The 26,385-nt window shown below is 34.2% G+C and overlaps 1 protein-coding gene across 3 annotated transcripts in view; it reads left to right on the plus strand.

Moving 5' to 3' along the window:
- Positions 1–26,385, plus strand: part of LOC111044692 (armadillo-like helical domain-containing protein 3) — a 31,700-nt gene that overhangs the window by 2,848 nt on the left and 2,467 nt on the right. For all 3 annotated transcript variants that reach the window (XM_039426623.1, XM_039426625.1, XM_039426624.1), the window contains exons 4-15: positions 187–327; positions 2,091–2,232; positions 6,721–6,854; positions 7,400–7,555; positions 8,644–8,795; positions 11,932–12,171; positions 15,640–15,866; positions 18,732–18,964; positions 23,397–23,523; positions 24,536–24,611; positions 25,504–25,582; positions 25,981–26,097. In XM_039426623.1, the coding sequence (XP_039282557.1) occupies positions 187–327; positions 2,091–2,232; positions 6,721–6,854; positions 7,400–7,555; positions 8,644–8,795; positions 11,932–12,171; positions 15,640–15,866; positions 18,732–18,964; positions 23,397–23,523; positions 24,536–24,611; positions 25,504–25,582; positions 25,981–26,097 (1,824 nt within the window). The remainder of the gene's footprint in view (positions 1–186; positions 328–2,090; positions 2,233–6,720; positions 6,855–7,399; positions 7,556–8,643; positions 8,796–11,931; positions 12,172–15,639; positions 15,867–18,731; positions 18,965–23,396; positions 23,524–24,535; positions 24,612–25,503; positions 25,583–25,980; positions 26,098–26,385) is intronic.

Here is a 26,385-nt window from a genome sequence, read left to right on the forward strand (position 1 = left end):
CAGACCTCTTACTTCAGGTCGCACCTGAACAACATCAGGGCCTCTCAAATCTTAGGGCCTCTTAAATCACTTAACGAATATTTGGCAGAGAAAGATCTCATTTCTTCAATTTTAGATCTGATATTATAATGTTTTTGTATTGATCATATTTTTTTTTAATTCATTAATTCTATTATTTTGTTGCAGCCACAACAGCTGGAGGCGGAAATAATGAAGCTGCAAGGCGATCAATTGTTGGCAATTAAGGATAACATGAATATGCTGTTCTCGCAATGCATAGAAACCCTTGGTCACGAACATACTATCAGGGTTATTTATGCACTACAAGTAAGTCACAATAACTCATTCATTCAATAATAATCAATTTATGTATTGTACTATGGATTTCAATGTGATTGAAACTGAAATTCTTTGAATTTATTCTATATTGGAACTTATCTATACTAGATAAATTAAATATACAGGTATTTTCTATTTACTTATGCTGAGTATGATGCCTACAAGAGCTCTAGGCTTGTGCGTGGGTGATTAAATGGATGATGATGATTGATGTGTGGCCTATGGCTTTAGGTGGGCTCCGAACCACCGTGAAGCGATCTACATTTTGTGAGTGACAGAAATCATTATTGGAATTAACAATATCTATTTCATTAATTTTTTCATAATGATTGTAGATTGTAGTGTTTCAATTCAATTCAATTTATTTATTTCACACACACATACAAGTTTGTTACAAATTAACAAAAGAATACATGCAAGCATCAACAACAATACACAATAAAACAAAATAAAGAGAAAGTTGTACAAAAAAAGGTGGATGATTGAAGGTTTTTACCAACTATGGTTATCCATGTACTAGGAAAACCTTCAATCCTTGAGAAGGTGAAAAAGGTAACAGGAGAAGCTGATCGATTCATATTGCAAATTTATGTCTCATTTTAATATGCTTGTAATTTTTCAAATTCATGGTTGTTGTTGTGAATATTAATACTGTATAATTAATAGTGCAATATTGAATATATTAGTGACATTCAACAATTCTCGTCAATTTAGATGGTCAAGTGGTCTAAAGAGTTTAACCCTTTAGTCTGTACTATGATTGGTCATACATATTCTTGATTAGATGGAAATTACTGAGATATTCCAATTATTCAAATGCTAATGAATTAATAATTATTATTAAACGAAAATCCAAATTAAATGCTATAATTCACCCCGAAGACTTCTGCTACTGCAAATATTGACAACAGTGTAAACAGCTAGATGGAAATTCGATTCAAAAATTATTTGTCAGTCTACTGAATTTCCATCTAGCTTTCCTTGTTCTCAATATTTGCAGTACAGAAGTCTTCGGAGTGAATTACAGCATTTAATTTTGATTTTCGTTTAATAATAATTATTCTTCATTAGTTACAGAATAGAATTTTTCCAATAAAATTTCTATAACAAATTGATTTTTCCATAATTTGAAAAACGGATTTAATATCATATTTAATATCGTAATAAAATAAACTTTATAGAGTATTTTCATTTCAAAACTATAGTTTATGTTGAAACCAACACATCTTCTTCTGTACTGGTGAAGCCTTCCGCTTCATTAGATCAGTTTCATAAGTTGTAGATTCGTAAGTCCCAAATCATTTCCATGAACTAACTGTTTTTAATACCTTTCCTTGCGTAATCACTTCAGAAGTAGTTCACTGAGTATTTTTATCAATTTGTACATACATCATCTCCATTGACCCTATCATTCCAATCAATTTTCAACATTTTAAGCCCACTCCAGACCTGTTGCTCTCGCCCAGTCATATTGTAGATCATGATTTGTGATATGTGATTGATGAATAAGTTTTTGAATCAACGTTTAATCGATGTTGTGAATATTAATACTTTATAATTAATATTAATAGTGCAATATTGAATAATATTAGTGTCATTCAATAATTCTAAAATAAATCAATTTATCTGATATGATCAGTTCAATCAACTTTTGAACAATTTCTAAGATCTGATCAGATCAATCATTTTTTGGATCAATATTTATATGAATTGCCAGTTTTGAAAGAGTATTTTCTTCGTAATAATTGCAGACGTTGTGTGCCGTAGTCAGTAGTTTCTACAAGAAGGCACTGGGTGACTGTGGATTCAACGTAATCAACATACTGGTGGGATTTGACGAGGCAGAGGAGAGAATGCGAACCCTGTTGTACCACTGCAATAATTTTCTGTCAGGTTGGTAACAAGTGAAAGTGATTTCATTCATAACAATACAATAGTGATTCTTGTCACAATTTCATTCATAGCAATATAATAGTAATACCATAGTGAAACAATAGCGTTAATAGATATCCCATGGTATAGGGCGTTCATGTCGTAACTTTTACTGTTATCTCAAGCCGATAGCCCACGTAGTTCTTTCCTGTGAAGCTTTATGAGGCTGGTAGTCTCTCATATTGTGCCGTTCATACACTCTTACCCTGTCAAAACAGTAAAAATCGACAGTAATCGGCTTGAGATAACAGTAAAAGTTGCGACATAAACGCCATGGGATATCTATTTACGCTATTGTTTCTCTATGGTAATACCTCAGTTTGAAGTTTTATTCTCATTAAGCACAATACATGGAAATGTAAAATACATGCTTATCAAAAACAAACAAGATTATCCTATCTTAGTGATAATAATGCGAAATATTATGTTTGGTTTTGAAGCATCAAAATTTAAAAATCTAGCCTACTTTGAGAAAATAATTAAGGACTGAAAATTTTGTGAAGTGAACAACTACAAGAATCAACCTATTTCGGACTATGTGTAACTTTATCTGAATTTGGGTGAGGAATAGCACAAGGTTACCTTATTTTTTCTGTCCCTATAATTTTGATGATGTACTTATTGTTTGAATCAATAAAGAATATGAACTGTATAGTAGCGAATCACGAACCAAATTTAATGTGAAAAATACAATCCAGCACGTAAGGTGCAACTTACGAACCTACAAGCGGTTTGCTTGTCCGTTAATAATGGGAAGTGCATTGGTGAATTGATGTTATGATCAATGAGCTGATCAAATGTCCATGCCACCGGTGGGATGGATTTGAATTTATTGTTCACTGTGATATGGCGGAAGGTGTGGCTCGTTCATCAATTGGGCTAGTCAGTCTGGTCGAGCGAGGGGTTTGTTACCACTGTCTGAAAAAATGGCTTTTGGTGGCCCTGAAAAGGGACCAAGACAGGCTAGATGTTTAGTAGTCGTCGACTGGCGCGATACCACGCCGCGCGAGGGTCCCGGGCAGGTCCGTCTGGTGCGAGAGCAGGCCGGCAGGGGCTCAAGTCGATGGTTCGCAGTCTCCACTCTGGTTTACCCGGGCTACGGAGAGGGCTGACCGGGTGATCTACTAGCCAGGGGTCGTGCCGAATCTCCGCCGGGAGGACCTCCTCGACCACTTCCTCGTTTAGAAGGGGCCTTCGGTCAAACCCCGGGCAGGCAGGGTCGTAGGCTTCCGCTGCACACACTCCGATGTCGGTTCGGCACCCAACCCGCGCATCCAGAACCGCGCGCCAGTTGTTAGGCTGGGGCGCTAAGTCTTGGGGCGCAGCTGGCGCGGCGGTGTACAGCCTCAGCCTCTCCTCCACCTGGCGAAGCCGACGTAGGGCCCTCCTCTTCTGGATTCGGCGGCCGGCTCGGTTCCTCCTAGGCATCGGCTGGGTAGTAGACAAGGAAGACACCTCAGGTTGCGGTTAGTCTCGCCGTGGTTCCCTCATTGGCCTGCTCGCTGCTCTGCTCCTGGTCTCGGTAGTGGTCTCGGCTGGTGGTCTCTTCTGGCTCTTCAGTGGAAGGCTGCTAGTGAGCAAGTGCTATCGAGGGTAGCTGAGTAGCCCCCTTTTATTCACAGTCCCCGAGTTCACCTGCGCTGCTATTGGCCGGCGGTGCTCGGCCAATAGAAACGCAGGAACGGGTGGCGGCGACTGAGGCGCACCCTGGTGGCGGGTGGGTCAACCACTCATTTGGTTGATGCGTGGCGTGGGGAGCAGAGCAGAGCGGCAGGCTGAAAGGTAGCGAACGCGAGGGAGGTATCAACTGGTATTTCAAGTAATTTAAACTTTAATACATAATTATAAGAATAGTACATGCACCAATCATTCAAGAATAATTTAGGGTGAAATAGACTAAAATAAATAATTCATACAATTAATTTTGAAATAGACTATAACTATAAAAAACAATTTAAAAACATGAAGTACCCTTTTATTTAATTTTTTTTAACTTTAAAACATTATCAAACTAGTTTAGGTCTACTTTTGCCTTTTTCTAAAATGTTTTAGGGCCGGTTTCCGAGCTCGGGATTAGACTAAGTTCTAGACTTTTAACAGCTGGAGTCAGAAAATTGGCTTTCCGAAACGGGGCGTAGTCGTAGTCATTGTCAAAGTCACATTTGAATTAAATTTCAAAAAACCAGAAAATTAAACCCAAAATAAAATAATTAGAAAATAGTGTAAAGTTTCAGCTATTTTGAATTATTTAGAAATGTTTAATTTCGTCAAGGGAAAACGTTTCCAATTAGGCTATAGAAATGAGAAAATAAAAATGCAACTACTGTTATAAAAACTGCGACTACGCCCCGTTTTGGGAAGCTAATTTTCTGACTCCAGCTGTTTAAAGTCTAGAACTTAGCTAAATCCCGAGCTCGGAAACCGGCCCTAAAAGTTTAAAATGTTTTAAATGAAAGGGTACTCCATGTTTTTAATAATTTTAATAAAGTAGCCCAGACGTGTAAAGTAATTTTACTACAAAGAACGTATTCAATATTGAAAAAAATCATGGTAAATTACGAATATTTGCATGACTATAGTGAGGTTCACCTTATAAAGTTAGCACCTGTTTAATATAGTGGTCAAAATTAAGTAAATTACCTATAATGATAAAAACACTTTATTGTTTATTTGAATTGATTGTAATTTAACCACTTTTCGCTATTAAAAAGAACGACTAGCCGTCAGATTTTTTATTTGTTTACTGTGACAACGAGTTCTTTTGGCAGGTCGCCATCTTCCTGATTTTCTGTTGATAATATTACATCATATACACTTTGACTGTTCTGTACTGTATGGAACTGAGTATTCATAAGAATGACTTGTCTTATACTCCCTCCTGGAGTCTCCAAGTCGAAATATAAAAAAATAATAATAATCAGGTTGAAAGTCTGGTTGACAACAGACAACCAGGAAGATGGCGGAGCTGCTAAAAGATCTCGTTGTCACAGTAAGTGATTAATTCATTTATTGTAAAATATCTGACTGCTAGTCGTTCTTTGTAATAGCAAAAAAGTGATTCAATAATAAGCAGTTCGTGATGGAAAACAACATTGATGTAATTTATTGCATTTGTGATGTATAGTTGAAATGTTTGAGTTTTCTCTGAGAGTGGCGACCCCATGTTAGCTACACCTTGTGCATGAGTATTGAGAGGAAGATGATGATGAGGGATGAGAGGACCTACAGTTCTATAGTCACATTTATGTTATAAATTAAGCTCCTGATTATAACATCGATTTGCCATTCTTGTATGTCATTATACAAAGCAGGTAGCTATCGTTTTCCAACTCCGCATCGTTGCCAAATTGTTTGTATCCTACGAAGAAATATGATGAACTAATAGACTGTTTAAGCATAATCATGAAAATCTATAATCAAATCTTGATTAGATAATTGACTGAGCGAAGTGAGGTCTAAGATTCAAGTCAACGGTTTTGCATTTCTCTTTATGAAACGCGGTAATAGATTACCTTGAAATTTGACAGGTATGTTTCTTTTTAAATTGCGGGGCGACGTATATACAAGGTTTTTTTTGGAAATTTTGCATTTTAAGGATAATATAAAAGGAAAAGTAGCCTCCTTCATAAGCCAATATTACAGTAAAAATCAGACTATAGAATTATTCATAATAAATCAGCTGTCGAGTGGATTATAAATTGCATGCATTGACGCATGCGATTCAATATCTCAATGTAACTTGATGAAAAAACAGCTGTTGTGTGGACTATTAAGTGCATGCAGTGAGGCATGCAATTGATAACTTGAAGTAGCATTTCTCTCGATTTTTCTCTGCTTTCAACTGGGTAAGCTTTTGATGATAGTAGCATAGCTGTTTACATCAAATTATTAGCATTGTCGATACAACAACCCAAACAACCATTAGTCGTTTAAACACCGATATCTCGCCGACACGGCAGGACAGGACATAATTTACTCTGATGGACAGTATTATTGAAGACTGTGGTTTAAACTGCGCGAGGTCTACTGTTCACAGAACTACTAGTTGTAAAGTTATGTATAACTTTACACCGACACGTCAGGACAGGACATGGACAGTATTTGAGGAGGCTGTGGTTTTCAACTGCGAGAGGTCTACTGTTCACAGAACTACTAGTTATATTCCAATAGTGAATAAGAAATATTTGAGAGAGAATTGATCATAGAAAAGAATCAACTATTAATATCAGGTCAGATATACCAGTGTGACTTGAATCACATCTATACTACTATAGCAAAGCTAGTAGACACTAAGTATAGTACTATAGAAGGCAGTGGAAAAATGAAAAAGGCAACTATGTCGTCCTATTATTTCTACTGACTTTATAATGTGAATCTTATAATAGATTGTCTTGATATTATAATTCTATGATAATGTATATTTAAATAAATTTGTTGTATCTTTTGCAGGTGATAATCCAGTGAGTTTGAAGTCACTGTGCCTAAAATTGCTGCTACTGATAGTAACCGGGACTGAGAATGTTAGTCAGAATACGCTTTTAGAATACATTATGATGAATAGTATCTTTGAAACGCTTATACAGGTAAGATTCGAATCATTTTCACTCAATATTACTTGTCAAAAAATTTTAAAAACCAAGTGCCGGTTGCACAAAAGCCGGTTAAATTCTAACCATGATTAATTTCACAAGAACCAATCAGAGAACGCCTTTCAAAAAAGACGGCTTCTCCGATTAGTACTCGTGAAATTAATCATGGTTAAAATTTAACCGGCTTTTGTGCAACCGGGCCTAAAAGTTATTTCAGCTGAAAACACCAACCTACTCACCGTAATATTTTGACTTATAATCATGTAATTGCCTATATTTTCACGTATACTATGTATACTACATGTTTAATACCTGTTGTGAATAAAAGTGTTAAAAAGAGTAACTTACTTGGATGTTAAATTGTGAAACATATGTAATATTACTCACTGACTGGAGAATGCCTTCGATTTGCATGTGATTCATTGTCAATCCCATGCTATTCGAAAGCATGCTCTAGTGACTCTTGCGGAGCACGAACCTCACCTGCTACTACTGAATAATTAAATGAATAAATTGGTAATTGAATAAATTTGTTGCAGTTGCTAACGGACGGTGTCAGCCGCGCTAACCACGGCCACGATGTGGTTCTACTGCTCACGCTTCTAGTCAATTATCGCAAGCATGAGGCTGCCAATCCCTACATCGTCAAACTGTCAATCCTCGACGATCAACTGGCGCTAAACGGATACGGACAGGTGAGGATTGAGGTGGTAAGGAACCCACCTGAAAGTGTAGTCCTATTCATATTTCATCATCGTTTTTAAGGGCCTATTACAAGGTAAAATATTTTTTAAATATCGTTAACAGTTGTAGCAGTCCCACCCCCACCAGGGGTACATTAATTTTGAAACAACCTTTCTGATATTGTAACAACTCATTTTTAGAGCCAGCTTCATAGCTTGAAATGATCACTAGCAATTTGAGGGATAAGATAAAATTACTGATCAGTGAATTTTTATCTATTTTGTTCCAAATCAACAAATTAGCAATTATTATTTTAAACATCGATTTCACAAGATTTTGCAAGAACATCACCCTCTCACAATTAAATAATTGCATTAATGTTAAAAACACTTCACCTATTATATGGGCTAATTTTTAGCAAATTAATAAAAACAATATAAAAACTTGTAGTACCCTTTATTATTAAAAACTTCAAAATATTTCAACGACTAGTTTCGACCATAACTTAGGTCATTTTCAAGTTTAAGTTCTTATATTGTTTTTATTAATTTGCATTAATGTTAGTTATCAAAATTTTGTTTGTACCATGGTACATGGAGGGAGATCATAAATGGAGTTTTGCCAAAAAACTGCGATGTATTAAAAACGTTAATTTCAACTAATTAATTTTGTATTTTTAGTCAATTAACATGGTTTTCAAAATGTAAATATAGGGCCTCTAATCTTTGTTTCTAATTATATCTAATTCAGCATCTAATTTATAGGCATATTGTCTAACACTAAGTGCTGGTCGCACAAACAGCCGGTTAAATTTTTATTGTGATCAATTCCACGATAACCAATTAGAGAAGCCGTTTTATCATAAAAGCCTTCTCTAACTGGTTCTCGTGAAATTAATCCTGAATTAAATTTGACCGGCTTTTGTGCAACCGGGCACAATTAATAATACAACTAATATAATGTGTAGTACGTCTATTCTGAATGTTATCAGATTACTTTTCAAAAGCCTCTTTATATAATAATAATTATAAAGTTTATGATTTGAATATAATTTTTCACTTCTCAATTGAATTTTCGTATGTTGTTTGCTTACTGCCAGGTAATAACTGCTTCGCTGGCCGAATTCTGTCACCAGTTCACACTACAACAGACCGAGCCTCAGGCTGGTTCGTGGCTTTTCTCGTCCATTTCAAATATAGTTGGCAGTATGTTTGTGTCTGAGGAGAGTGGCATTAGAACTCAACAGATGAGGTAAACACTAACGGCCAAGCCGTTACCTTACAGTTGAATTAGAAGCGTTAACCCTACTCGTTTTATATGATAATAAAAGTGGTTGACAATTTCAATTTGTGTTTTCACCATATGAAGCTTTTTTCAGGCGTTTTCGCACTGGCGGCGGTTGAATCGGCAGAGCAGGAAACTCTGATTGGGTTGGCGTTCGGGAATCAGCTGATAATCAGTCAATTGAAGAGCTCCTTGCCCTGCCGATTCGACCGCCACCAGTGCAAAAAAAACGCTTCATGTGGCTTAGCCCTAATTATTACTACTTTTACCAGTACAGTATTATTGAATTCAATATTGCAGTAATACTTTTAAATCAAACTCGTGAAAAGACTTCCTATGGAGGTGAGGCAGCTTGTAGTATGAATAAGGCTGGGCATTCACCAGTTAGTCAAGACAAGACAAGACACGTTTAGTCACAATACTTCACATTGTTTCTTATGACGCATTAGTTTCACACTGATTAGTCATTGCAATTAGAGATGTCTTCATAAGCAACTATGTGAAGTATTGTGACTAAACGTGTCTGATCATGTCTTGACTAACTGGTGTGCGCCTAACCTAAAATTGGTTGAAACTTGAGCTTTCACCTAATCTTTTCAGTGCACCTTATCTTTGACCTAACTTAGTATAATTATTAAGGTAGGTAGGTTTGGACGTTGAAAAGAACCCCTCGTGAGTATCTCATTTTGGAAAAAAATTGTGGATAATACATTTTCATATCGGTGGCTGTGAAAAGGTTAAAAATAATTATTTGTACAGGTTTTGTTTTTATTGAGTAAACAAATAAGCAAACCAATCCGTCTCATTCTGAAATTTGCTATTGAATTATTTTTATCAGCCTATAGGGGCTGATGAAATAAATATTCTATTTTCAATCTATTCCATTCTGTTCTATTCTTCTCTATTCTAGTATATTCTATTCTACTTTTGTGTTAAAATTTCTTGAATGAGAATAATTGATATTGTGGAAGTTTTCCACAATTGAAAAAAACATAGTTCTATTTTTGTCACATCCACATTATTATTATGTGACATAATAAATTTTGAGGCGAGTCCACAGCATATGACCAAAAATGTGTATAATATTGTCTCTACTGTATAGGGCTACTTGTAATATAAATAGAAGTAAAAATAAAAATCTCAGTACCCTTTTTTGAATTATTTTATCACAACTTGTTTCAACATTGATGCCATTTTCAAGTGATATAACTCTACTTTTATTTCACTTTATTTTTATTCTATCTATGTGTATAATACTATTCCAATTAAAATTCGTGAACTGAATTCTGAGATAGTCTTCAAGAGAAAATCAAAACTGTGGTAAATTGAGAGATGTTTTTATGACATTGGTGAACTTTTGATTCAGTATTTGAACTTTGAACTTTTTTATTTCCGAAAAACATTACAGACAAAGAAAACGAAAAACAATAAGGCTACTTACTTATTGCATTAGCAAGTTGATGCTAAATGTAGCTATATATTTATAGTTTATTAATAATAAAGTAACATTGTTGCTAGAATAAATATAATGTCTATTATAAATAATTACAGGTAAAAACTCAAAATTCAAATTAACTGTATGATCTTTGCTCAAAATTAAGTAGGGTTTTATATCTCCTTCGCAGTCTTAAGGACTGTGTTCCTTCAAATTACCTGAGAATGTGCTACTTTGCCTTTTTTCAAAGCTTTTACACGTATGGTTTAGTCTTAAGGGGCTGCGCCCCAGAGGTTCAAAAAGTATTCTTGCTCCAGAAAAAAGCTATAAGAATTATATGTAACGCTACTTATCTGGAGCATTGTAAGCCATTGTTTATAAAGGAGAAAATTATGACAGTGCACAGTTTGGTAGCTTTCAAACTTCTCCTCCAGATAAAGAATAATTTAGGTTCTTATAGCCGCAGAGTTGACATTCACTGTCATAATACTAGAAATAAGACAAAAATAGATATACCATATACAAGACTCAAAAGAATATCAACAAGTCCAAATCAAGTTTCATTGAAATTATTCAACACATTACCCGAGATAGCCAGGAACCTACCAATGCCAATTTATAAGAAAAACCTAGAGCGCCTACTATTGAATAATCCTTTATACTCAATTTCAGATTTCTTCCAACTACCAGTGAAGGACTATTTTCAAGTCAAATAGGTAGTGAAATAATTCAATAGGCTACTAATCATGTAAATGTACTTAATTGTTCTTCCTCAGTTTTTCATCTAATGCAAGACAATTTTGTATTTATTCGATACATTGTTACTTTTTCTGTATTGTCAAATCAAATCGTACTAAGTGTAACTTTCACTGTATAATTCAAAACTTAAAACTATGTATTATATTGTTGACTGACGTTTCCGATAGCATTGTATGTATGCATTGAAGGAATAAAATGCATTCTTATTCTTATTCTTATTCTTATCTTCACCTTCCAAGTAATGGGAACCTTTAATTCCACTGTTTTCAGTTTATTCATCTTTAATTTTATCTGTGATATCAACTTCTCTTTTTAATTATCGCACCTTGGGAGAAGACTGTTCCAACTCGAAAAATGTCAATTTTGTGCTAAGGGTGTATTTTAGTTGGTTTCTATGCACTTTATTCGGTGGAAGACTGTTCCAAGTCAAAACTCGCTCCAATTACGCTATATATCACGGAATTTTCAGTATTCCTATTTTGAAAACCGATGCAATTATTTACAGGAAGACTGTGCCATTTCGATTAGAACAGTCTCCCATTCCAATTCAGACATATTATGAATTAAAACATGAATACAGCCCACTTTTAAGAAGTAATAAGTAAACTAAAACAGTTGGAATCAGAGAAATTGAGTGATTCTAAGAGCAGAAAATCTAGTTTGAATACCTTTGAAAATTTTAAAACTGCTCTTCTGAATAAACGACATTTTTGAGTTGGAACAGCCCGAGGTGCGTATATTTAGACTATATTACGTGTATATTGTGGTGACATTTGTAATGTATTTATGATGTGTATTGTCTGATGAAATGTTTATGACCTGTGTTAATATTTTAATATCTACAATGCATAACATGAAAAATAAAATTGAATTGAGAAAAATAAAGCTGTTTACTTTTGTGTGTTACAGGGCCAAGAACGGAGTGCTAGTTGCCCTGTACGAGGCCGTTCACCTGAATCGCAACTTCGTTACCACCCTGGCCCAGGACCACCCCGCCTCCTCCGCCAACTCCTCCTCGCCCCCTGATCCCCCCTCCGACCCATCCACAACCCCCACCACCACCACCACTCCGCCGCCTCCTCCTCCTCCCTCTTTCATCACGCTCACCAACGAACCGTCCAATCTGCTAGTCACGTTCTTTCAGTACTGGTGAGTTTTCTCTTCAGACTCAAGCCTTGGCTCTTAGGCTAGCCGCATATTGATTTTTACTTTCCTTGCCCTATTACCATAGGTAAGGAAAGTATTGCTTTCCGAAAAAAATTAAGGTACCCCAATTTCTAAACGTTTCAAGGTCCCCTGAGTCCAAAAAAGTGGTTTTTGGGTATTGGTCTGTATGTGTGTGTGTGTGTTTGTGTGTGTGTGTGTGTGTGTGTGTGTGTGTATGAGTGTATGTGCGTCTGTGTACACGATATCTCATCTCCCAATTAACGGAATGACTTGAAATTTGGAACTTAAGGTCCTTCCCCTATAAGGATCCGACACGAACAATTTCGAACAAATCCAATTCAAGATGGCGGCTAAAATGGCGAAAATGTTGTCAAAAACAGGGTTTTTCGCGATTTTCTCAAAAACGGCTCCAACGATTTTGATCAAATTTATACCTAGAATAGTCATTGATAAGCTCTATCAACTGCCACAAGTCCCATATCTGTAAAAATTTCAGGAGCTCCGCCCCATCAATGCAAAGTGTGATTTCAGATTCCCAGTTATCAGGCTTCAGATTCAATTTAAACAAAAAAAATCAAGTGGCAAAGATTGAGCATAAAAATCTCTACAATTAATGTTTAGTGACATTTTCACCTAAAATTGGAAATAAGCTCGAAATTCGAGAAAATGTGTTTATTCAATAATGCAAACGGTTGGCAACTGTTGATTCTATTAAATCATTCACTATGAAGAGATAGCAGACTTCGTGTGTCTCCAGCGTTATTGTCCTGTCACCAGCTGGCAGATCTTCGAATAGTAGACTTGAGATGCGCGTGTACACTAGCGTCAGGTGATCAATTTTCATAACGGCAAGGAAAGTTGTGTGAGTGCGCCACACCAGATTTTTTTGAATTGTCATTAGAAATTTGTATTTTGATTGTATTGTTTCCGTATTTTGATTTTTATTGTGTATTCATTCTATTTTCCATTTATTGACAACCACAAATTATTGTGTTGAATTGAATTGAACTGAAATTGAGAAGCGAACGAGTTCCAGTAATGGCCTGTTAGATGATTTGTTAGCCTGTGTTCATATTGAGAACATCTCCATACTGAAACGAGACTGGCACGTGTGACCGACCATACACGCATAGCTCATTGTTGTGAACGAAATATATCGGTTTCTTTTATCTTCTACTGTGTGTTTCAATCATATAATCAGTCAGAAATCCAACCATTATTAATTATTATTAAACGAAAATCTCAATTAAATGCTGTAAATCCCCCCGAAGACTTCTTCTACTGCAAATATTAACAACAGGGTAAACAGCTAGATGGAAATTCGATGAGCGCTACTATACAAAAATTATTTGTCAGCCCGGGAATCGAACCCAGTACCTCCTAATTGCCGGTCAGGAATGCTTACCCTTACACCAAACTGACAATCTCTGGATAGCAGTGCTCATTTTTATACTAAGCCACAGCGGCCAGTCAGTCTACAGATGGAAACAAAGTGGAAGTTGCATTTGTTCAAATTCTAATTAATAAATAATAATTATTAAACGAAAATCTCAATTAAATGCTGTAAATCACCCAGAAGACTAATTTCCATCTAGCTTTTTACCCTGTTGTCAATATTTGCAGTAGCAGAAGTTCTCGGGGTGATTTACAGCATTTAATTGAGATTTTCGTTTAATAATTATTATTTATTAATTAGCATTTGAACAAATGCAACTTCCACTTTGTTTCCATCTCCATCCAATATTGGTAAACATACACTGAAAAACAAAAGTCAAAAAATAAGACCAGTCAAAGATATATTATCTATATTGTTTATCAGAGTTTATCAGAGATTGACTATGGTGTAATAACCGAAACCGGTCTTTCTAATTATCAATAAATCAGTGGTTTTTTGACAATTTCTTAGTGTTTTTCATTCATTATCTATAGGCTATTGCTGTAAAAACTAACGTAAAAAATAAGATCAGTCAAAGAAATCTATACATTGAAATGAGAAAATACTAATAAATAGGCTAACCCCAAACGTAACGTTTCACATTCAGGATACGATTGTCAGACGATGGATAACACCTAACGTGAAAAAGCACACAAACGCTACAATGTTCACCTGTACAGCGGTTTTTCGCCTGCAGACCTACTTCGAAGCCACAGCTACTAACGATCAGGTTTTCGACTGTATATACAGTCGTATCTGACAGCCTATTTACTAGTAGTTCTGTGAACAGTAGACCTCGGGCGGTTATAAACCACAGTCTCCTCTAATACTGTCAATCAGAGTAAATTCTGTCCTGTCCTGTCGTGTCGGCGAGATATTGGTGTGAAAACAATTAATGGCTGGTTGTTGTATCGACAATGCTAATAAATTGATGTAAACAGCTATGCTGCTATCATCAAAAGCTTACCGAGTTGAAAGCAGAGAAAAATCGGGAGAAACTACTATGCTACTTTAAGTTATCAATTGCATGCCACACTGCATGCAATTATTATTCCACAAAACAGCTGTTTTTTTTCAAAGTTACATTGAGAAATTGAATTGCAAGCAATTAATAATCCACTCGACAGCTGATTTTATGATGAACTAGTAGCTCTGTGAACAGTAGACCTCACGCAGTATTCTCATCCACAAGTACTTTATTGAAACTATAGACCTTATGGGAATACAGCAATAGACTGGCTTCTCCACACATCTCTGTAATCACTTGTCAGCTGATTTATGATGAATAATTCTATAGTATAATTTTTACTCTAATATTGGCGTATGAAGGAGGCTCCTTTTTCCTTTTATATTATCCTTGAAATGCAAAATTTCCAAAAACCTTGTATGTACATCGACGCGCAATTAAAAAATGAACATACCTGTCAAATTTCATGAAAATCTATTACCGCGTTTCGCAGTAAATGCGCAACATATAAACATTTAAACATTCAAACATTAAGAGAAATGCCAAACCGTCGACTTGAATCTTAGACCTCACTTCGCTCGGTCAATAATTCTATAGTTTGATTTTCACGGTAATATTAGCGTTTGAAAGAGACTCCTTTTCCTTTGTATTATCCTTGAAATGCAACATTTCAAAAAACCGTATGTATACGTCGACGCGAAATTCAAAAAGGAACATACCTGTCAAATTTCATGAAAATCTATTGCCGCGTTTCGCCGTTAATGCGGAACATAAATATAAACATATAAACATTAAGAGAAATGCAAAACAGTCAACTTGTATCTTGGACCTCACTTCGCTCGGTTAATTAGTATTTTGTCATTTTACTGTATGGATTCCTTTGATGGTCTTATTTTTTGACGTTTGTTTTGAAAATGTATGTTTTATAACAATAAAGGATTTATGATTGATTGTTGTGTTTGAGTTTGATAGTAATGCAGGACACATAGTGGTTTTTAAACTTTGATTCATTGACTGATTGATTGATTGATTGATTGGTGTGTTTCAGTTCGATAGTGATGCAAGACACCAAGTGCGAGGCGAGCATGAACACGGTGAAGTTATGCTTTGTGATACTGCGCTGCATCGCTGAAGACCAGTACGCCAACTCACTCATGCATGATGTCAACCTCACCTTCCGCGTCGCCCTGCATCACATGCCTATGCGCATGCGTCCTCTGCCCGCCAAGGGAACCTCGGATAAGCCCAGTCAGCCGCTCGCGTCTACGCTCATTGGTCAGTTACACCAGCAATAATTTCATTATCTATAGTGAGGTTCACGTTTTAATGACAGGTCATGCATTATGAACATGTGTGTACATACATTTCATTATACATAGTTGTGTCATCACACATAAATATGTTTCAAACATTTTTTGAGGTGGTTTTTGTATCTTCTATATTTTATTTATTTTTTTGAACATGTGTGTACACACATTTCGTTATACATAGTTGTGTTGTGTCATCACAGAGAAATGTTTCAAACATTTTTTAAAGTTTAGGTTTTTGTATCTTCTATATTTTGTTCATGCATTATGAACATGTGTGTACACACATTCCATTATACATAGTTGTTTCATCACAGATAAATATATTTCAAACATGTTTTGAGATTAGGTTTTTGTATCTTCTATATTTTGTTTATTTTTTTGAACATGTGTGCACACACACATTTCGTTATAGGCTACATAGTTGTGTCATCACAGATAAATATGTTTCAAACATTTTTTGAGGTTAGGTTTTTGTATCTTCTATATTTTGTTTATTTTTTCTCCATCACCCCTCTCCTCTTCTTCTTACCCTTCTCAGACTTTTCCCAATCAGATGGGGTCGGCTTTTCGGGCGATACAATTTTCTCATTTCTTCCTAGGTCTTACCCTCTTCCTAGTGCCTTCTACATCTACGTGGTGATCTTTTTTCCCCACATAATCGTCCTCCCTCCTCTCCACATGTCCATACAACTGCAGTCTTTTCTCTTGTATTTTGCTTGATATTTCTGGTTCTAATGGTGGTTGTAGGTGCATATCGAGGTACATATCTTGGATAACTCGTACGTATTTTTCAGGAAGTCATTTGTGTCGTAAGCATCTCCAGATTTCCTCTCTGAGTACTCTTACTTTTTCTTCACGAGGCTAAATTATTTTTGTATCATTATAATTTGTTATTTTCCAGTGATTTATTGATTGTTATTGGTTGTTTATTTCATGTCAGAAGCTGCTGTCAAGACATATTTTTTCGAAGCCTCTCGCTGATGACAAAACATGCATGATGAACATGTCCTATAGTTAGTGGCCAGCCTAACAAACTGAACTAGTAACTCACATTTCAGCCTTCTCATAGATTTATAATAATAATTAATTCGACCAATCAACATACATTGTATAAAATAATTCAGAAAAAACACTCTTTACTGGAGTAGCAAACACCTTTGCATGCACAATACATTGTATATTAAAGTCTAAATGAAACCCCCAAGGTAATCCTGTGTGGGGCCCTTCTTCATACTTTTATTCACAATAGAAAAAAATGAAATAAAAATAAGCAAAAATCAAATGAAAATATAGTCATACTTGGATATTACACATACATTTTAAAACTAAAATTTTGAAAAATAATTACTAGGGAAAAGTATTGAACATAAAAAATTTATAAATTCATAAAGTAATTAAACAAGTTTTTGTGCGGACAGCACATTCTGAGTGGTCATTATTATTTCTCAGCTGACACAAAAGGCCTTGTAAATTGAAAGTGCTATGACACAATAATTGCACAAAATTACATATATAGAATTCACGTTTTTAAGCATATGATAACAATATCAAATTAGATACAAACAGGTAAATATCGACCTTAGATTATGGAATCCTCTTATAGAAATAATTCAATATAATCAATTTTAGCAATATTTTTTTCAATCTGGCCTCGTTTTACTTAATTTAGTACAAATCATACCAATATGTGGCTCCCATAATATTGTGAATTTAACGTGAAACCAAAAAATTTGACTCATTTGACTTGCTCTCACGTCTCAATGAGAATAGAATTTTCGCAGTTTTGGACTCAATGCTATAGTGAGGTCCACGTTATAATGGCAGTGAAGATTTTGCCACTGACTTTACTCAACTGTTACTCAATTCATCCCATTAAATTTAATCTAATAATAATTATCATTTCCTTGATAAAATAATTAATTTAATGTCAAATTGATCGAAAAAATATTTTTTTTCATAATTTGATTCAAAAATTTGATTTCATGACTGAGATTAGATTTTTATATTTATACAAACCTGAAATGGCGGCTAATTTTAAAAGCTGTGATACAACAATCTGAATTTCAAAACAACAGAAATTGAGTTATTTGGTAGGTATTCTATTCCAATTTCCTTTAAAAATAAAAATTATATTTAAAAATAAGTAATTTCAATGGATTAATTCTGAAATAACTTTCAATATTATTTATACCGGTAGGAGTAGATCTAACCTATACGGGTAGGCTAACTTAAGCATGGATGAAGTCTAGGATGGTTAGTTATCAACTTTTAAAATGTCATTTCAGGTATTTTAATTTGTGTTTCTCATAAGATAATGTTTAAAAATTATGTCATTGTTTCAAAAATACATTTTAAACCAATTATAAGACTTGTGTACTCAAGTATTTTGATAGAATGAAGAAAAAAATGGCGGCTGAGAATATGGTTTGTTCAATTTTGTACAGTCTCTGTCAAAAGTAAATATGAAATATTCTGACAAATAGACAACATTGCAAAGCGAGAGAGAGATAGTGCTATCTGTTTTGTTGTATGATAGAAAAGGACAGCAACAGTATTGTCAATCGTAAACTGCCATTATAATGTGGACCTCACTATAGTTTATTAATTGTAAACCACTTTCCGGCCTCACCATACCGTTCAAGAGCAGTGGTTTTTGGCAAGGTTCTCTCTGGCATGGACTGCCTAGATCATGAATATGCTACTTTTTCTGTTTTATTTGTATTTATTATTTCCAATTTCTTCTCCAATAAATGATCTCTATTGTAACTCATTTCCGTGTTGTATAACTGCTAGAGGAGTCTATTGTGAACTAATTGTTGTGTTGTTGCAGAACTGCTAGTGGAGTTCATAATGTCGCATATGATGCGCCGCCTGCCGCTGGAGCAGTACCTGCAGTGCGTCGGCTGTCTGCACCGTCTGCTCTGCTACCAGAAGCGCACACGCGTCCGTCTGCTCTACCCCTGGAAGGAGTTGTGGGCAGCTCTCATCACCCTGCTCAAGTTCATCCTTACCAACGAGGCCCATCTCGTCAAGAAGATGAATATTTTCATGCTCAGTCTGCAGGTTGGTTTATTGTATAGAATTACTACATAAGATTAATCAGGATTTAAAAATTCATAATTATCGAAGTACTCATAAATGAATAATCAATTGATACCAATGGAAAGAGAAAATTCTAGTTTTTTTGTACTAAATACATTTGCATCGTTCGGATATTGTTACATACACATAAATCTACGACTGCCCTTAATTGATTGATTGATTGATTGATTGATTGAGTACTTTATTTATGTAGATTACAATATATACTGGCTTATACACTTATATACAATAGCTTACAATACAGCAAAATTATAGATGAATTTACATAATTATAGACTAAGAAAATAATTATTGAACTGTATATGAAAGAGCAATTTGTAATATAATAACTATAGATAATAATATTATATTGTTATGCATCTACATAAATTGGCGGAGCTTTGGACATATCAATGTCCATTCTTCGGAAAGAATATTAAAAATATCCTTCCCACTAACTCTCTACCAAAACGTTAATTTCATTATTTAAACTAAGGATTTAATTTATTAATGGAAATATTGTAAAAGTTTTAATCAATATGAATATTTAAGAGAAAAAAACAGAAAATTGATGAAGTAAAATAATTATATAGGTAGATAAGATCAAATAATTGATTAATAAAATGAAGTAGGCTGAAAGTAGATCAGGGTTATCAACTTTCAGTAATATACAGCAGTATATTAGGACCTGGAGTCCTAACTCCGCCCTTAACACGCGAGTAGTCGCGCCAGCTGCAAATCGCCGCAAAATTGTAACTATTGTATGTAGTTTTGGGAATTTTCGTTTTCCAAGGTTGGCAGCTCATGTAATCCTCGCTGTGACTGTCCTCTAGACAATCTTGAACAGTTTGAGTCCTTGAACAATTTGGGATGACAGAATGAACGTTGACTAATTTCAATATATAGGTATTATCTTCCTATTTTATATTCCTTCGTCTGATTTAAACTTCCATTACTTTTTATTCTATCTAGATGTCGAAAAATGATTCAAATAAAGAAGGTATATTCATTCCATTCATGAGTAGATTATTTTATCCCATAAAAATGATAAATTCTAACAATAAATTTGCAGTATGTATTTTTGGAATCCCCTCCATGTATTATGTTATTATATAATATTAAATAGTATATAATAACATAAAACACGTTGAGAAAGATTTGAAATTAATAAATATTGAAAGAGCATTGTCAAAACCAACTGTTCATAGTCTAGGGAGCCGTAACGGTGAGTGTGAGCAAAATGCTCACGCGCGACCACTGAAGTTCTGCAAGTCCGTGCGACTAATCGCATGTTAAAAAAGGCAATTAATCAATCAATCAATCTGCCGTTTCTGGCTTAATTTCGTGGCACCTCTAAACACACTTTCCGTAAATTTCCTATGTATTTTACATTCGTATCTGCTCATATACAGGATGTTTCAGAAGTAGTGTCGAATATTTCAGGGTATTGTTCCTGGATTTATTATTATTAGCGTATGACTTTGAATGGTGGGAGACCCAAGGGTAGTTCCACCTCGCCGTATATAGTCCAAAGTTCCCTAATGGGGAAACCGGACACTAAGATTATAGTGAGCACAATACTTTGAATTTACACTTTTCACTTCGGAATAAAGTTTATTTTGATGTTAAAAAGTCCAAACATATACAAAACCGAAACAAAACCTGGATGATAGGAGACTACAAATGTCGTATTTGAAGTGTCCAAAACTGAGCGGTTATCCTTATAGCTGGCATTTTGTTTTTTCCACTCAGGAATTTTTATCTCAAGAACAAAATGTTGTATTGGTCTGAAATTTGGCATGCATATTTATGCTATATAGACTCAACTTTAAAAAATAAAATTAAAAAATTTGGATGTACATTTTCAAAATGGCGGCCATGTTAAATTTTTGATGGCATATTTCTCGAAAACCGTTCACTTTACAGAAAATTCACGAAAGACAAAAAAGTTGGAAATTTTTTTTCAAGATTTCAATGAAACCTTAGTTATTAAGATTTGTCAGAGAATAACAGAAATTAATTCTTTTCGTACTGCATGCATGGCCATGAACAAATAAGGTCATATGAAAAACATAGTAAAATCAGCTGGATGGCCATATTGAGTAAAACCGAGTTTCAAAGCTTCATCTTAATACAATATTGGAATCCCATTATATCATGAAGCGAGCAATTTCTGTATTTATATATCTGGTTATTTATGTTTAACGGCTCTAACGATTTTCACGAAATTTGGAACATAGTAGGTTTATGATATAAAGATTCGATTGCACTAGGTCTCATCCTTGGGAAAACTTGCTGAACGACATTGAAAGGATAATATTCATCCTTGGCTGAAACAGCTGTGGATAGTAAAAAAGTGAGTGAGCGAGTATGTGAAAAATCAAAATATCGCATCTCTGAAATTCATAAGATGACCTATAGCCAGCTGTGAAATATGAACACGATCATTTTAGAGAATTGTGTTCTTTTTATCAATAAATAAAAATAACAAGCGAAGCTCGGTGCCCCGATATTTAAAAATGTAATATTGGTGTTTAAAATGGTAAAAAGTGGTCATGCATGCAGTACGAAAACAATTGATTTCTCTGTTGTTCTCCAATCAATCTTAATAAATAAGTTATCCTTGAAATCTTGATAAAATTCTCTAACTTTTTTGTGTCTCTCAAATTTTCTGTGAAGTGAACGGTTTTTGTGAAATTTGAAATAAAAAATTTAAAATGGTTACCATTTTAAAAATGTACATAGAAAATGTTTTATTTTATATTTTAAAGTTGAGTCTTCATAGCATAAATATTCATGCCAAATTTCAGATCAATACAACATTTTGTTCTTGAGATAAATATTCCTAAGTAAAAAAAAAACAAAATGGCAGCTATAAGGATAACCGCTGAGTTTCGGACACTTCAAATACGATATTCGTAGTCTCCTATCATCCAGGAATAATACCCCAAAAATGTTCGACACTACTCTTCTGAAACACCATGTATAAATAAACTCAGTCCTCCATTTTCACTCAAACACTCACTTGTGCTACTATTCTACATTATGGTATTTTTGTACTAGTACTTAGTCGTTTTGTACGAAATGAAGCCAGAGTAGGCGAAACGGCAGACGTAGAGTGATGTGTATGTAACGACATCCATAATTTATAATAAAACCTTCTATTGGACTTCTATTACACCACATCACAAATCTCATTCAGTGTGAAATAAAAATAAAAAAACATGACAAGTACAGTGAAAATTATCAACTAACCTGAAGTAAACTCAGTTGACGATCTACAATGCATAAGCAGCCAGCCAGGCAACCAGGTCACACAGTCAGTCGGGAGGGCAGTCACTTACTGGCAGCCACGTTTTGACTGCTGTTTGGATGCCGAGCATGTTGACCACACTGGTAGCCAAAAAGTGACTGTCCAAGTCACTGCCTAACAATGCCCGGTGAGGGAGTGAGCAACTGACTATGTGACCTGGTTGCCTGGCTGGCTGCCTAGTCTAATAGGGGCCCTATATATTTATTGAAGAAAAAACTTTGGAATTTTCTCTTTCCATTGGTATGAAGATTATTCATTTCGAATGACTACTTCGGTAATTATGATTTTTTTGAATCCGATGAATCAAATGAGGAATCATGAATAAATAATGAATCATTTACTATAGTGAGGTCCACGTTATAATGGCAGTGGAGAAAGATAGGAGAACAACGTTGCCGATCCTCACTGTTTTGTCAATGCCTTCTTGACGGTAGCTGATACAGGTTTATTAATTTAATATTAATTGTTCATTCTCGTTTAAAATAATCAATTATATTTTATCAAGCAAAAAATTATATTCTCCAATAATTTCATAATGAATTTTCATAATTCACTTTTTACATATTAACAATTATACATAGTTAAAAGCCGATCTGGCAACAGAGAAAGGTAAAGCGAGATAGCTTTTTTGAATGAAAGACAAGGATAGCAATATTATTGCTAATCAAACACTGCCATTATAACGTGGACCTCACTATAGTAACCCTGTATTGTAATGCTGAATTTTTGCTCGATAATTATTTATAACTCTCCTCATACTAAAATGTACATGTTTTCAGTTCCTTTTCAAAAATAAATTTAAAATTATAGATAGATCTATAGTAAGATTAAATTGATATATAATCTTTATAAAGTCAATGTAAATGATAGGACGCATCCGGCGGCATGGTTACCAATTCTCTTCATACACGTACTTCCATGGTAGATTGCTTCAATTCAAGTCATATCGGTATATCTGATAATATAATATTAATTGTTTACTATCGGTAATATTATGATCAGTGATAGTTTATCTGAATGTGCGAAGTTTGGACAAGTATTATCATACACTCAATGTGACTATTTTTACCTTTGTGAATATTTTATCATCTTTTTTTCTAGGTTGTGAACATCTTCAATCTTTTTATAACGTACGGTGATACATTCCTACCATCTCCTAGCAGTTACGATGAACTCTACTATGAAATAATAAGGATGCACACAGTATTCGATAATATTTATTCTGTAGGTAAGTGTTACATCAGATATTATTATTTAAATATTTTTTATTCTATTAATTTAAATTTTCAAATCTAATTTAACCTGATCATAAATCATCATTCAATTGGGTAGTAAGCCCTGATTTTGAAAGAATAAATTCCTATTTTTTAACCAACCAGAATCAACTACTTTGAATCATAATCTACTGAGCCTAGTGATAATCCCTGATTTACTCGTATATTTATTTTGTAGGTGCAACTCAGCTTGAATATTGATTATTGTTGGAAGCTCAATAGAAGCAAGCCTGCCAGTCAAGCTTCGGACAAAATGTCTTCTCAAATTTGTTGAACTCTTCTGTAGGTCTCCACTAAGTTGAAGTTTTGTTAATTGTTCAGTTATTTTAAAACCATCACTTCAGCTTCTTAACTCTTCACCAAGTTGAGGTGTTGTTAAAATTTCTTGTCTTTTTACTACTCTACGTTTGAATGAAAATGTCTAAGAAATTGTCAAAAAACCACAAATTTATTGATACTTAGAAAGACCGGTTTCGGTTATCAGAGATTGACAATGGTGTAATAAACCGAAACCGGTCTTTCTAAGTACGGTATCAATAAATCTTTAGTTTTTTGACAATTTCTTAGTCGTTTTTATTTAATATGAATAATTACCACAATATCAACTTCTCAACTACACAAAAAGTACTCTAATTTTGTTGATCTTACTGAAGCAGTTGTCTAGTAACATTGTAATGGTTCTGCTATCAAAGATGGAAGAATTATTGCAGTTAAAACAACTGCTGGAATATTATAATAATAATTTATTCAAATATCCAATGAAAGCTGTAACTGTAACAACCAAAGCTTACTATGAAATCTTATTCTGCTATCAGCTATAACTTCGTAATCATACCCCAACAAAATAATTCACGAAGACAGAACATTTTGATACAGCAAATTAGTGTGATAGAAGTAAATTGATAATTATTCACATTACTGTATATTTTATTCAAGTATTAAGTTATTGTTTTGCATTTGTTCCAGCTTTTAGGTATTCCACAATAGAAGGGGAATATAAGGACACGGCACTGAGATTAACGAATAGTTTAATCAATGTCAGGTATGTTATCGTCAGTGTAAGCTCCTCAAGCTGATCGTTTTCCAATATAATTCATCATTCATGATTTTTATTGTAATTCATAAAAAAGTACTGGAACAATAGGCCTATTTGATAATTATTATTTATTTACAATGCAAATGACACTAATGTAATAACATTGGTAGATAAAATAATAAGGTAGTCTTTGTGCAATTTTTCTTCCAAATTTATAGGTGACAAGTCCAAGTTGATTATTGAAACAACTAACTGTGAGGCTGCTCGTAAATTAGAGCGGAGTTATTCACTACCTCCGTAAACAAAGCCGTAGTGCATTCGTGTGACGTCAGCACAGGTAGGGCTCCTACACCAATAAAAATTCGTTGATTTCAGCTGATCTATATCAGCTAGAAGTGTTTTTATTGGTGTAGGAGCCCTACCTATGCTGACGTCACACGAATGCACTATGGCTTTGTTTACGGAGGTAGTGAGCTATTTCCTTATAGAAATAATGTTAATAGTCACTATATCTAGTACCTCTTTATTTTATCAGAACAAAACTAGTTTCAACTCTTCAATTGTAGGCCTAAATTTGTGAAGTGTTAAGTGAAGATTTACACTTGAAAATGGCTCTTGAAGAGTTGAAACTAGATATGTTGTGATAAAATGAATGGATACATGATATTATATTTTATTGTATTTTAATAATGTTGATAGATATGATCTAACAGGTCAGCAGGTGTTTTTTCTAGAACTTCTTCCGTCCATCCGTCAGTCAAAAATCTTTCCTTCATCCGTTTTTCTATAGAATTGATATGGGGAGTCAGTTGGAGACGGTCGGAAAGAAGAATAAACTGTAGCATTCGTTTTTTTGTGAGCTTTACTGATTTGAATCAATAATTACTTTTTGTTACAGAGCGATTATCAGTCATTTCACTCCTAAAATAGATGCTTGGCTAGCCAATCAAGGGCTGTCAACGCCCTCTGAAAGTGAAGTAAGTATAAACGCATAAATTAATTCAAGTGAACCTATTTCCTGTGAACTGTAACATTTTTATCTATATTTTGCATTAGTGAAGGCAATAAATTTGTTGGATATCAGTGGTAAACTGAGAACTTGATAATTGTTTTACACAAAACCAGTGTAATATATTTTTTCATCCACAGCATTATGATTCTTCAAGTCAGTATTTATTAAATTTTTTTGTTATTGTATGTTCACTCTTTTTCAATTATATTTCAATCATGAATATGTTAACTTTTTCTTTTCTACATAAGTTACATTTGTATTAGTAATTTCGGACTTTTTACTCTATTATGGATTTTCTTTGTTGTGAACTCATTTTCTTGATTTTAGTTTCACTTGTATCTTATAATTTATTATAAATTGCAGATTTTAGAAGTTGTGAGACAAAACTACGACAGTTTAACGCTGAAATTGCAGGACAGCCTTGATCAGTATGAGCGCTACTCTGAATATCCACGGCATGCCTCTTTCTTCACTGCCATGGTGAGCGAAATTATATAATTTAAATCAAATTACCGTATTTAAAATACTTTTTTATGTATTGAATTTTTATTTTTCCTAAGCATTGGATTGCTCAGGATCGATAAGGACTTTCAGTAGCACCATTGAGTCCTTCGAATATTATAATAAATAGAATATAATTATACTATATTATAAGTTTGTCCTTTCAATATTATAATTTATTTTAAGAAATAGAATATTTACTATATTATAAGTTCGTCCTTTCAATATTATAATTGAATGAGATCTATTCAATTCATTTCATTACTC

Source organism: Nilaparvata lugens, chromosome 4 (assembly GCF_014356525.2).
Source record: "Nilaparvata lugens isolate BPH chromosome 4, ASM1435652v1, whole genome shotgun sequence".
Taxonomy (NCBI): Eukaryota; Metazoa; Arthropoda; class Insecta; order Hemiptera; family Delphacidae; genus Nilaparvata; species Nilaparvata lugens.